Here is a 12703-nt window from a genome sequence, read left to right as displayed (position 1 = left end):
AGGGGAACAGACAAGTTGCTGTCGTTTTGTTCTTCAGTCTAGTTGTGGAGGGTGTTGCTTCACTGGCCCAAGTTGGCACCATCATTGCACTCCTCCTGGGCGAGGCAGCTCAGTCACCGGCTTCTGGACAGCCGCTCACTGCAGCTGCTGGCTGCTCACGCTGGCTACTGGCTGCACACGGTAGCCCATGGCACCCCACTGCCACAGGGGCTGCAGCCTTCACCGACGCCGGCGACTCAAGGCAGCCCAGCTCCAGGTTAAGCTGTTGTTCAGCATCTTAGCTGTGGAGGGCAGTGTCACTGGCCCTCATGTGGGATCCGAACCGGGGCCCTCTGGCATCCCAAGCCAGATCTTAACCATTGCGCCACTCGGCCGGCCCTCCAGTGGTATGGTTTGAGTGACATCATCAAATGGCTGTGGGATGGGAGAAAAACACTGGTTTTGTGAAAGTACCCCATTTATCCATTACTGGCATGCTTATTCAGCTCTTACCTTTCATATTGCAGGAAGCTATTTTACCCTCATTGTTTAACAAAAAGCCACAAAAATTCTTTTCATACCTTGTTCAACTGGAGAATTTTTAATGTTTTTCATTTATCATTGTGAAAGCAAGGACAATTTTGTGACTTCTGTACATAGCTGTTACAGGGAGAGCAACATGTCTTTGGATGGGGATCAATTACTGTGAAAGAAATGAATCCTAGGTAATTTCCCCATCAAGTGTCTTGTTGCTTAAATAAACTTCTTGTCTGAAATGAAGAGATGGTTACACAGTAGCTAGCATTGGCTGAATGCCTACGTGATCTTCGTATTAATCCCGCCTTGAACAGATGAGGAAACTGAAGCCTAGCAAGATGACTCGGGCGACTTGCCCGCAGTGGTGGTGAAGTGTAGGCGACGCAGAGGAGCTGCGGTTCAAACCCAAACCTGTCTAAGGCTAAGAGCCCGGCCCTCTTCACAATTATGCTGCCTCCTTTGTTTCCTGGCCACTCATGTTAGCCCCCTAAAGGTCGCCTGTTGCCCTTTGGGATGTGAGAGAACCAATGGGAACTAACTCTTCTCTACCTCGCTCATGTTTTTAATTATATTGAGGCACAGAAATATTTAAAGTAGTTTGCATTGGGATTGAACATCGGACATGAGTTTCTTCCATTTCATTAAAAGCTACTTAATCTTTACATGGTTCCCTCCATTAAAGCCAAGCAGAATTTTATCAGGCCATTGCCTCAAAGTTATAATCTGGAAAGTCCTTGTGTAATGAAGCCCGTATGTCATGGGCGAAAGGTGCAAAGCCTTGGCTGAGAGGGCTGGTCTCGTGGGAGATTCTGCACCTAATCTCGTTAACAGGGTGCCTCTGGTACTCCCTCATCCCCTCACCGGTGTGAAATCAATCTGTATCACTGAATCTTTTTTAACCAGCCACCCGAAAATTTACTGCAGAGGAGGCAGTTTGGGGATGGTCATTGTGGAAAGGGAGCCAGAGGCAAGGCTAAAGTAGGATGGAGGAACTGGAGAGTCTAAAGAAGAGATTACATTAAAGCACACACCAGCTTCACGGCAAGCAGGAAGGAGTCCTCCCTTCGACCCTGACCTCACTAAGTATCCCCAGGTATTTATAGCTGCCATTACCTGACAGCCCTAGGGAAATGACGAAGCGGGTAAGAGAAGCCGCAAAAACCTGGAAGTTGGTTGTCGTTTCTCCATTTGCTGTCTTTAAATGTGTAGAAGTGGTCCCCTCTCCCACGTTCTCTGCAGCAATTCACATGTTCGCCCTGTGGTGAGTCTCTATTGCGGCTTTCTCAGTTTGTGGTCTTGCTCTGCATAGGAGAGCCTATACATCATAGCGACGTGGAGGTCATGCGTCTCGCCTGCCCAGCATACACTGTGGTGGCTGATGACCAGTGGATCCCTCCTGGCATATTAGGATGTGGCAGCAGTGTTACCTTCCTGTCGAACCTGTAATCTTAGAGAATTGATCCGGAATTAGTAAACAGTTGAAAAGTTTTATTGACTCTAGAGAAAACTCTCTCTAGCGATCTTGTCTCTAGGATTGTCTTTTAGCACATTGTGGGGAAAAAAGGAACCAGGAGAGAAGGGAAGAACTGGAAGTGCCAAACTGAGGCACATGTCATCTTACCCTGGCCATTAACTCAAGAATTATACCAAGCTGTAACTGTTGGGAAGAAGAAGGGATGGAACTGGGCAGAGGGAAATAGAAATATCTTCCTCTCCTCTGTAATCAAGCCATACACATCTCTGAAGGTTTTTCCCCCAAAGAGATTTGAAATCCTTGGTGGGATTTTTTTAGTAAAGTGTGTGTGTGTGTGTGTGTGTGTGTGTGTGTAGAAGAGGAATACAAAATAGCAGCAGAAGGCAGTCTCCCTACTCCTAATGGGATTTTGTAGCAGCATGTGCGAGTTTGTTTCAGAAGTCAAAAATGAACAGATGTTGGTATAAATTACCTCTGTGTCTGATGTCTTGCAAATTAAAAGCGCGGTTGGCATCACTAAACAATTTCACTAGGTTTAGGGGGGTGTGGTTAGCAGGCGGTGATTACTGTAGCAGGTCGGTAAGAATCTTCATACTGCAGCAGAGCAGGAGAGCAAGGATAAAGAAATGAGGAATAAAATAAGGGGTATGTGAATTAATCAGAGATGTTAACATCTCTGATGACAAGTGAACAGGAGGGCACATGCTCTGGAACAGCCCCTGACCCACAGCAATTTCTCTGTGCACAAAAAGGGGCTGGTGCTTAGGTTGTGATTTATAGGGCACGGCCTTCTTTTAGGGAGCTGCTGTGTCACAAATTCGTATATCTCCTATATAGGACTGGCGAGTGGGAAAACTTTCTCCCCTCCCATGTAGAAGATGATGTCTTTTGAATTACTTCTACTTTTACGGTGGTTCCCTGCAGCCCTGTGTACCTAGATTAGGTTGAAGGGGGAGGAATGATTGAGTGGAAAAAGGGTTGTTAAAAAGGATTGGTTAAATTCAAGGAGAGCTTGCCACTGAGAGACTTTGGAATATCCGTTTATTTTTCCTTTTAAATCCTTTTGATCCCTTGAATAGATTGGGGTGTTTTTGTTTGTTTGTTTTTAATTTTAAGTCTTAAAATATTGGTAATTCTCCCAATTGGGGGAAAAAAACAATAAGGAATTGGGCAGCAGGCAGGAATAATTAATAAGATCAGTATCCTTATCCTAGCCCAGGATTTTTGGAACAAGGCTCTGTTCTACCCAGCGGAGTTTTGTGTTACCCGTGTCTGGTTTCCAGAGCACCTGCTTCTAGTCATGTTGCAGAACCATTTGGTGCTGTGCTTAACGTCCTTCATAAGCACTGGAGAGCAGGCAGAAAACCCATCCAGCAGAAATAAGTGATGAGACCCATTGTGGCCAAAAGTATAAGTCAATATCTATAGGACCGGGCTGAGGGAAAAGATTCCAAGGAATGGGATTTTTGAGTTTGCTAGCCTCCCTTATCACACTTAATTTATTTATTCCCTCAGGAAATACTGAGCAGCGGGTTACTTACCCTCCTTTGAAAGATGTTGTATTAATGATACCACTATACCAAGCAAGTTCATTGCTGAAATATCCAAGAGGACAGGGCAGGTGGCATTAATATGCCACTCATTTGACAGATGAAGAAACCGAGGCTCAGAGATCTTACCCAGCTCATGGCCTCACCCAGCTGCTAAATGCTAGAGCTGGAATTTAAACTGAGTTCAAATCCTGTGTTCTCCGAAAGAAGTCACGCTGCCCCCCGTGGGCAAGAAAATGTTTGTTTGGATTTCCTCTCGGGTGGTTAGTCCTTGCCCCCTCCCCAATCTCTCCCTTATTCTGGCATTAGCTCCATCAAGGGAAATGATTTTTCTTACTAAATAAGAAAGGTAAATTTAAAAAGAACCCCACAATATAAAGAATAGAGCATCAGGGGACACCAGCAAGCCTCTTATTGTCTGTGGAGGGGAAAGAAACTAACTTTGTTGAGATCCTACTTGGCTCTAGTTCTTTGGTATATTATCATTCACGCAGACAACATTTTACTGAGCAGATACTAGGTCTAGCACTATACTGGTGCTGGTAATACAAATAAGAATGAAACAGTTTCTGCTCTCTGTTCTTACACTTCAGCGGAGAAAGACAGTATATAAATAAGTAATTACGTGTTTTATAGGAACTTTGTATGGATAGGGTTTGGTATAAATCTACCGAGAAAAGAACGGTCAGCTTGATTTGGGCCAGGGTGTGGTTGTGGGCACCTGAGGCAAGACCCAGCACTGAGGCTTCCATTCTTAGTTAATGGGGTTTCCTTTCCCTTTGTTGGAGCTCAGAACTTGTGAAAGATGAGGAATGCATATAAACTACAGTTACCAAATGCCTTCTTGTGGTTACAAAGTTTATATTGTTGCATTTCTTCATTGCATATAAACCAGGAACTGTTAAACTTAGGTGGTGGGGTTGGGGAGTGGGAGCCCATTCATCTAGTACCATTTGCTCCAGATGTGGGCGAGGTAACAAGGAGGCCTGGGCTCCCTGCAGGGGCCTCCCTAACCACCTCACTTCTTTGTCCAAGATGGAGACGTGTTCCTAGGAGGCCACGGGGTACAGCCTGCTGTGTGTTCGCTGCACGGTTCCAGAGGACCCCTGGCCTCCAGGACAAGCCGTCGGAAACTTCCAGCACTGTTAAATCCACTTACGAGACCTGGAAAGATAATTTTGTGGGGATGTGGATGAAGAGGGTGTTAGGCTACATACGATTTTTGAGGATTTGCTTGACAAGAGCTAAAACGGGGCTTCTGGAGTGGCCCTTGTAATTGAGAAATGTTTGACTTTCATCTTGGAGCCTCATATATAGGAAAGTAGCTGTATAAACCCTCTTGTAAGTACAGCATTCAAAGATTGATGGTGCTGAAAGTCAGAGAAAGACACATAAACCTTGCCTGGCTGTATTAAATATCTAAGGACTGACAATGCCAAGAGAGAGAAGACCAAAGCTCTATAAACCCTACTTTATTACTCCATCCATAGATGAACTGCACCGAGGGAATATAAACCCTGTTATATTACAGTATCCAGGGACAGCCACTGCTGAGGGATGGGGTAAATGATCTCTAATTTTGATTTGAGATTATAAATGTCCAGAGACCAACAACCCAGAGGAGATTGTAATCTTGGTTGGTTTTAGCCTCCAAGAGCAAACCTCCTGAGACAGTGAACATGAGTATTAGGTTACATTCTTGAGCGAGAGATAGGTTTGGGGGGAATTCCCTGGTGATGTTTTTAAGGTTGGGTGATAAAGTCACCCTAGTTGGCCTGCACCTTATTGCAGTTACCAACTTCAGAACAGCTTTGCACAGCTTTAGTGGTCAGTAGTGGTTTGTTTTTCCCCCTTTTTGGAGGTTAGTAGTGATTGAATCTGTTATGGTCACAACTCTGTATACAGTTTCATTAATTTGCATTTTTTAATTAAGTCTTCCTGTGATCCCTTTGTCAGATTTTAGGTCTTCATTGATCTTTCATTTGCTTTTTTATTCCAGCTAGAGAGATGACACGGGGGAAATTTCTCAACATCCTAGAGAAGCCTAAGAAGTAGCAGCAGCTTGGGGACAGAATGTCCTGGGGGCTGGAACCGTGCTCTTCTCCCAGCGCAGCTCTGATGACACGTACCTCACGGCTCCCTGCGAGAGGCTGGAGGGTGGGTGCACCTCCAAGACTGACCGTCTCCCCTGCTCCTGGCACTCGGCGCCGCTGAGGACACTCGGCAGCAGGAGAAGAATCTGTTCCAGCCAAGGACCGGGGCCGCTATTCAGCCAGCTTCCAGACTTTGACTGTCTACTGCCTCGGATGTTGGTAACACCAGAGGGCATATCATCCTTAAAAGTCAAAGTCCTGCTTTCTCGTTTCCGGAAGTGACTCAGGATCTTACAGTTGATTTGATTCAGTGATGGCAAAGTTTGTTATGATGTTGATGGGATGGGTTATTTTGAGTTGTGCTTGATCTCTTAGGAAGTACTGATGATGCGAGGAGCCGCGAGACCAATTAGATTCTGGACCAGACCGTGCAGCTTGACCTGTGAACTCTCCAGTGTATACTAGATTCCAAGAATCCCCAGCTGGAGAAACCAGAATCTTCTAGAAATGTATACCTTGCTTTTAAAATTCTACACCTCTCATGATAGTCCCGTACCCCAATGCTTTCCATTCCCCACCTCCCAGCTCCCACCGTCCGTTCTGGCTCCAGGGAAGGGGATCCCTGTTTATCAAGTCTCTGCTTGGATTAGCTTGTATAGCGAAAGGCCCCTGCAAGGTTGCATTGGCTTCTAGACCTAAGACCTTTTTAAAGGAGACAGAAAGGACTTTTGAGTTCTAGTTAATCTATTACAGATTCAAGAGGGAAAGTTAGTATGGCCTGAAAGGTAGGAAAAGGGAATTGATTTAAAAACTAGAAACTTCGATTGACCTTAAAGGAATGTGCTGTGGAATCGTGACAGTGTTTTGCCCCCCTTGTCCTCTCTTACAGCACATGTCAGATATGTCATCCATATGACAGAATCACACAGATGAAAGAAAAATAATTTCCTGACTTAAATAGAACTCTTACGAGCTGTTTGCCAATTACCTGTCTCTGTGTTGAAACCTGGAAATCTAGCCTGTGGGTAGTATTGATTACATGTGCTCTCCATATTTTGTCTTATAAGCTAGCCCCCAACCTCTATTGTTTTAAAGAGTACATAGGTTTTCCTAAATGTTAGGAAAAGAACATCCACTTGGCAGTAGTCTGATGGTGTTTGGACACAAGGTACGTTGTGGTCAGGTTTTTGGTCCTGAGTATGTGCATGGCCCAGCACTATTCCATTTAATAACTGGTCCATTAACCATTTTCTGACACTGTACCTTGTTTCCCATGCTAGAATTAATGTTGGAGTTTTCTCTCATTTGTGTCGTTTGATCATCCATGCAATTTTACTTACTGACAAGAGGGAAAAAAATTGAACACAAGATTCAAAGGATGAGTATGAGAAGGAAAACATTCTGCTTGGATGCTATATAGAAGGTTAGGCGTTGATTTTAAGGTTAAGTTTGTTATTAACATTCCTTTATTCTAAATGCGGTTGAAGAGTGTATGTGTGCACAAAAAATAGTGCCATAATATCAAATTCTCCCTCTGTCCTGTTTTTGAGAGTTGATGACGTCAGAGGGGGAGATTGAGAAATATGTGGAGAATACTGGGCTACCACCCCAAAACCAACTCAAGCCTGTAACCTGAAGCTATGTAGTTGGTTTTTGGTCTGCTTTGGCCTCTTTTCTTTTACTGTCATCTTATTCACCAGCACTTAATGTAAGTAGATGTTTTAGAATTGAGATATTTATTGGTTTTATGTTTGTTGTCAGAAATGTTAATGATGTGTTTTATATTGATAATATAAATTTATGTGCAGTGTGTGCATGTATGTATTTCAGGGTGTTAGAAGATTGCACTTTGTACATGATGGTTTCTGTGTCGTCATAATAAATATGTCCCTTTTATAGGAGAGGGAGTTTTTCCTCAAAGTGCCAAGTTGCCTGTTTAAAGCATAGACCTCATCAGAAAGTGCAACTGTAATGACAAATAATCCGTTGTCTTCCCCTTCACATCACAGTGGGCGGTGTGGGGCTTTATGGCACACCTATTACTTGGTCTCCCAGCTCCCAGTCTGTCCTACCTGCCGTCCAGCTCACTCATTACTACTCAGCTCTCTAACGTAGTGTTTAAAAACCTTTAATACCTCCCCATGTCTACTAATAAAACCTGGATCTCTCATCGGGCATCTGAAACTCTCTGCATGTGATCCTCCTCAGTCCTCCAGTTTGGTTCCCTCCCTCTCCAATATGTGAAGCCTCTGTTCACCTAAACACTTCCCAGTCCCTCCCGTGAGTGCCTTTGCTCATGCCACAGGTGCCTAGGAAGCCTCACTTCCTTTTTGCACGTAGCAAACGTATCCTTCCTATAAACCCCTGATAATCCAGCTGGAAATAACGTATGGCTCTCACCACACTCTGCCTTATATTGGAGTGATCCAAGTCCGTATCCTAGTTCCCTGTTAAATTATAAGCTCCTCAAGGTTGTGGCTGTCTCCCACACATCTATCAATAGTTCTTCTTCAGTGTCTTTGAACTGGGGGCTCAGAACCTATCTATTTGCAGACTTCCAGGTAAACATGATGGATTGAAAACAAGTATTGCTCTGCCACCTACTAAAACTCTTAGTATGAGTTCCTTTTCAACTCTGTTCAAGAACTGAAGAAGAGGAAGTATCAATCAGTACTACTGCTTTCACCCAGTGATAAAATGACCAGTGCCCTTTTATAGAAAACATTCCATTTGAAGGAAACCAATTCCTAAGCGTCACTGGCTCGTCCCTGATTTCCAAGAAAATATCTGGGTGGACAGTAGGTTTCTGTGATCTAGAAAAGCATGGCTGGCTGGCTGGCTGGCTGACTAAAAAGGGACAGTGTGTTATTCTGTTCCCAATCTTTAGAGGTTGTTTTTCCAATAAATAATGATTTATTATTTGCCCACAGGTTTGTTTTCCCTCTCCCTTTGCCATTACTTTTTTAAACTTTATTGGGGAACAGTGTGTTTTTCCAGGACCCATCAGCTTGTGGAGGGCGCAGCTCACTGGCCTATGTGGGAATTGAGCCGGCAACCTTGGTGTTATGAGCCTGTGCTCTAGCCACCTGAGCTAACTGGCCGCCCCCCTCCATTTGCCTTTCTTTTTTTTTTTTAAGATTTTTTATTGGGGAATTGAGGGATGGGAAACAGACAAGTTGCTGTCGTTTTGTTCTTCAGTCTAGTTGTGGAGGACGTTGCTTCACTGGCCCAAGTTGGCACCATCATTGCGCTCTTCCCGGGCGAGGCAGATCAGTTGCCGGCTTCTGGATGGCTGCTCATTGCGGCTGCTGGCCCCTTACGCTGGCTGCTGGCTACACACGGTAGCCCATAGCAAACCACTGCCACAGGGGCTGCAGCCTACGCCGGTGACGGCGACTCACAGCAGCCCAGCTCCAGGTTGAGCTGTTGTTCAGCATCTTAGCTGTGGAGGGCAGTGTCACTGGCCCTCATATGTGGGATCTGAACTGGGGCTCTCTGGCATCCCAAGCCAGTTCTTAACCATCGCGCCACTCGGCCGGCCCTGCCGTTCTTAATACCATCCATGTAACGTAGCTGTTGGCTGTGAGCAGCACTGTCCTGACAAACAGTGTTGGTGCCTGGAGGCACACTATCAAATTCTTATTCAAACCTTTTCTCACCAGCAGTTGCATTGCTTCTTGCTCGCTTAAGTCTCTCAGTTTTAGTCCTCTGCTAATTTGCTTGGCTTTCTTTCCATTGTCTGAGCACTAAAAGTTCACAGGATATCAATTGCATTGATATCACAGTGCCATCATTCATTTTTCTTTACCTTTTTGTTACCCACTTACCATATTTTTTAAATGGCCACTAGCTAACTGCTCCTTGTTTTGGGTTCTCTAGCTGCAGCTTATTGTAGCTCCTCTGTCTTCTAGGCAGTGAAAACGAAGCTTGTAAGCCATTCCATCGCCCCTGTGGCTTCCAAAGGGTGTTTGGATTTCCCCAGGAGCCTTGTAATAAAGCCAAGATCATTTGCGATAGGATGCTCTGGTCCCTTCTGTTTCCTCCAAGATTAAGGTGTCACAAGAAGGCAAGCAGGCAGAGCAGGGAGGGAAGACATGGGCAGGTGGGACAAGGTGGATGGTCCTAGGGGGCCTCTTACCAGCTCTCAACTTGTGCCCAAACTCCATCTCCAAGCATTTGGTTATGTTCTCCAGTTTCTGTTTTCTTAATCTGAGAGCTGCTAGATTCCCTGACCCCTGCATGGGTTTCATTTCACCAGATGGCTTTGCAACCCTCAGCCCCAAAGAGTGGACAAACAGTGGTCTCTCCACGTTTCTAAGTTCTGACTCACCCGTAATTAACTTTTCCTATCTGTTTGGGCTTTGGAGCGCTTTAGGCATGTGTGCCTGACTATGCCTAAAGCGGCCACTGGCCTTTCCCCGCTTTGCCAACACATTCTTGATGAGCAGGGGTGGTTGGGGTCTTTAAGTGGCACTGGGTGCAACTGTGAGGCTCCTGGTTGGCGCGAGTGCTGGCAGAGCCTGTTAATCAGCACATGAACACCCCAATGCTCTGTTAGGCAGGCCAGGCATTCGGGCCTTCCCCTCCTATGGGCCCCTTCCTCCTAATGAGGTCTGGAGGAAGGGCCCTCACAAAACACTGCCTCAGAATAATATTCTGCTTTGTCCCCACCAATAACTAGAGCTGACAGGATCACTCTGTCCATTTCTCTTCTAATTAGCACAATTCCAGCATGGCCTGAGCCAGCAAATGGAGAAAGGCGATCAAAAGCAATCGGACAACCGTACGGAATCACAAACACAAAGAGGGCCATTCCCTGTAATTAGGTGAGACAATTCCTCAGTCCTTTCTCGGCTGGAGTTTGCTGCTAAGACCCTTGCTGTTTGGGTCCCAGCAACACAAGTTACATGTCACCCTGGGACACTAATAAGCCCCAAATTGTCTTCCGCTTCACACAACTCTAACCAGAGGACAGATTGGGCTGGGGGGCAGGGGAGATGCACAGCAAGGGGACAGGGCCTCTAAACAAGCAGCTGCTGCAGTGTTTCCCCAACTCTAAGTAGCAGACGCTGGGGCTGTGGGCAGAGAGGAAAGAGGCTGTTAGCTTGAGAGAACTGCTCCGGGCCCAGCGTGGTCCCGTCACCTGAGCAGGTCAGAAGCACTGAGGATTCCTGACCCTTAGGGAAGCCCACTCTCTGCTACTTGCCTTACCTTGTTCACTTCCCACCTTCTGCCTATTATCCCCTTTTGATCTCCTCATCCCTTCTCCTACAATGGTGGCATCCTGGGCAGCTGTAACTGGCACCGTCCTGTAACTACATCAAAGCCCTCTGTAGTTATGATCTCAAGGATCACACACATGAATTCTACTTGCAGAGAGCTCATGACCTGCGAGGGGCCCTCACTTCCGGCACCACCACCTCTGTGTCTCTGGCGCTTCCCTGGCTCCTGCCAGCTGTCTCAGCTCTCTCTCCTGGAAGATCGGTGTTTTAGAACAGAAAAGTGACCCACCAGCTGACCCACCTGGGTCCACTGACCCATTGGCATGTGGCAACTTCAGGAGCCTCCTGCAAGGCTGGCCTCTCTTCACAGCCACAGGCTGTGTCTTTTGGCACTCATCATTGAGGCTAAAAATGCCATTTTGACTGAATTACTAAAATGAAACAAGCCAAAGCACATTTTTTTAAACTTTGCCCAAAATTATTGGAGATAGGATATTCAAGAGCAGGGGAAAGAAAAATTTCCGCCATCTTCAGTGGTTTCCGATTCAATAAAAATTGCTTGGAAATATAACTCATTTACATTAAGTGTCAGGGCAAGAAGCCACACTGGCCACACTCTGTGTGACTCCGAGGTTGGCCGTTAATAAACAGAAAGCACTCCCCCAGGATTGCAGCCCACTGCAGGGATTACTGGGGGTGAGATAGCCATGACCTTGGTCATAGCCAGGCAGAAAGGAATGAAACTGGAGTCAAAAAAACTCAAGCTCTGAGCTGAGATGGACTCACATTTTCTTCTTTATCCTGTCCTCTGCTTTCTGTTCTGATCTACACTTGACGCTTTTGAACGTCACCTTCAATACCAGGAAACACTCAGTTATCTAGAATCCAGGAAGCCAGAAAACTCAAGTAATCAGAGTTGCTTTGTTGTTTTTCCATCTGCCTGAAATGTACCTGAGACACAGAGAGGTAACAATAAGGTTTGACTTTTCAGATAACTCTTGGGAGATGTCCGAGAATTGATCCAAATTTGTTCAGCCTCCTACAGTTTCTTTGGTTATAAACAAAACTTTGAACAGTAACTGGCACATAATAGGTGCTTAATGAGAATTGGTTGAAAGAAAGAATGAACTATGGACACGATCCCTAGTGTTCAAAGCTGTGTTGCTAGTCTAAGGTATAGGAAGAACTGGGATTCTGAGAGAAAGGCAGAGATGGGCTCATGCCCCTCACTTCTTTCTGAGCCTCAGTGCCCTCCGGATCTTTTCCAATTTAAAGAGACCGCCTAGCATCATTGATGAAGGCACAGACCCTGATGCCAGGCTGCCTGGGTCCAAATCCTGTTTCTGCCATTGACTGGCTGTGTGACTTTGGGTAAACGCTTAACCTCTCTGTGCCTTAAATTACCCATCTATGGAATGGGTCCAATAATAGCGCCTAACTCCTAGGGTAATTGTGGAGATTAAATTAGTACTTGCAAGTGTTTAGAACAGTACATGGCATATGTTATCCATTATGTAACTGCTTGATGGATATATCTTTAAAATTGGATTCAATGTAGTATTTAATTTTTTATTATACTCACATGTTAAAAGTTGATAATCCTTGCAAGGAATATATGATAACTTTTGGTTACCTTGACTACTTAGTTAAGCAGACCTAACTCTCGAGGAGAGCTGACAGTTCCCTGAACACCTCCTCTAACCTCCATCCTTCCTCCCGCTGAGGCAGCCATTGCCAGCATGGACGCTCAGCAAACCCCACTGTCAGTGGCACTGAAGACCATTTGTTGCTAATAAGCAAGGGCGGGAAAAGTATTCTTTGTGAAAATGGCAGGTTTCTGAGCTGATA

General features: G+C 45.4%; 1 protein-coding gene and 1 pseudogene across 3 annotated transcripts in view; both read left to right on the top strand.

Moving 5' to 3' along the window:
- LOC109381533 (small ubiquitin-related modifier 2-A-like) overlaps nucleotides 1–1962 on the top strand; it is an 8975-nt pseudogene extending 7013 nt beyond the window's left edge.
- Nucleotides 1–7529, top strand: part of LIN52 (lin-52 DREAM MuvB core complex component) — a 100813-nt gene extending 93284 nt beyond the window's left edge. For 2 of the 3 annotated variants that reach the window (XM_019640442.1, XM_019640443.1), the window contains exon 6: nucleotides 5540–7529. In XM_019640442.1, coding sequence (XP_019495987.1) covers nucleotides 5540–5595 — 56 coding nt within the window. In that variant the 3' untranslated portion in view covers nucleotides 5596–7529. The remainder of the gene's footprint in view (nucleotides 1–5539) is intronic. The other variant, XM_019640447.1, reaches the window with a different exon arrangement.
- The last annotated feature ends 5174 nt before the right edge of the window (nucleotides 7530–12703 follow it).

This window comes from Hipposideros armiger, unplaced genomic scaffold, assembly GCF_001890085.2.
Source record: "Hipposideros armiger isolate ML-2016 unplaced genomic scaffold, ASM189008v1 scaffold_49, whole genome shotgun sequence".
In the NCBI taxonomy this organism is placed as follows: Eukaryota; Metazoa; Chordata; class Mammalia; order Chiroptera; family Hipposideridae; genus Hipposideros; species Hipposideros armiger.
The sequence above is the reverse complement of the archived record's forward strand: the minus strand, read 5'-3'. Positions and strand labels throughout refer to the sequence as shown.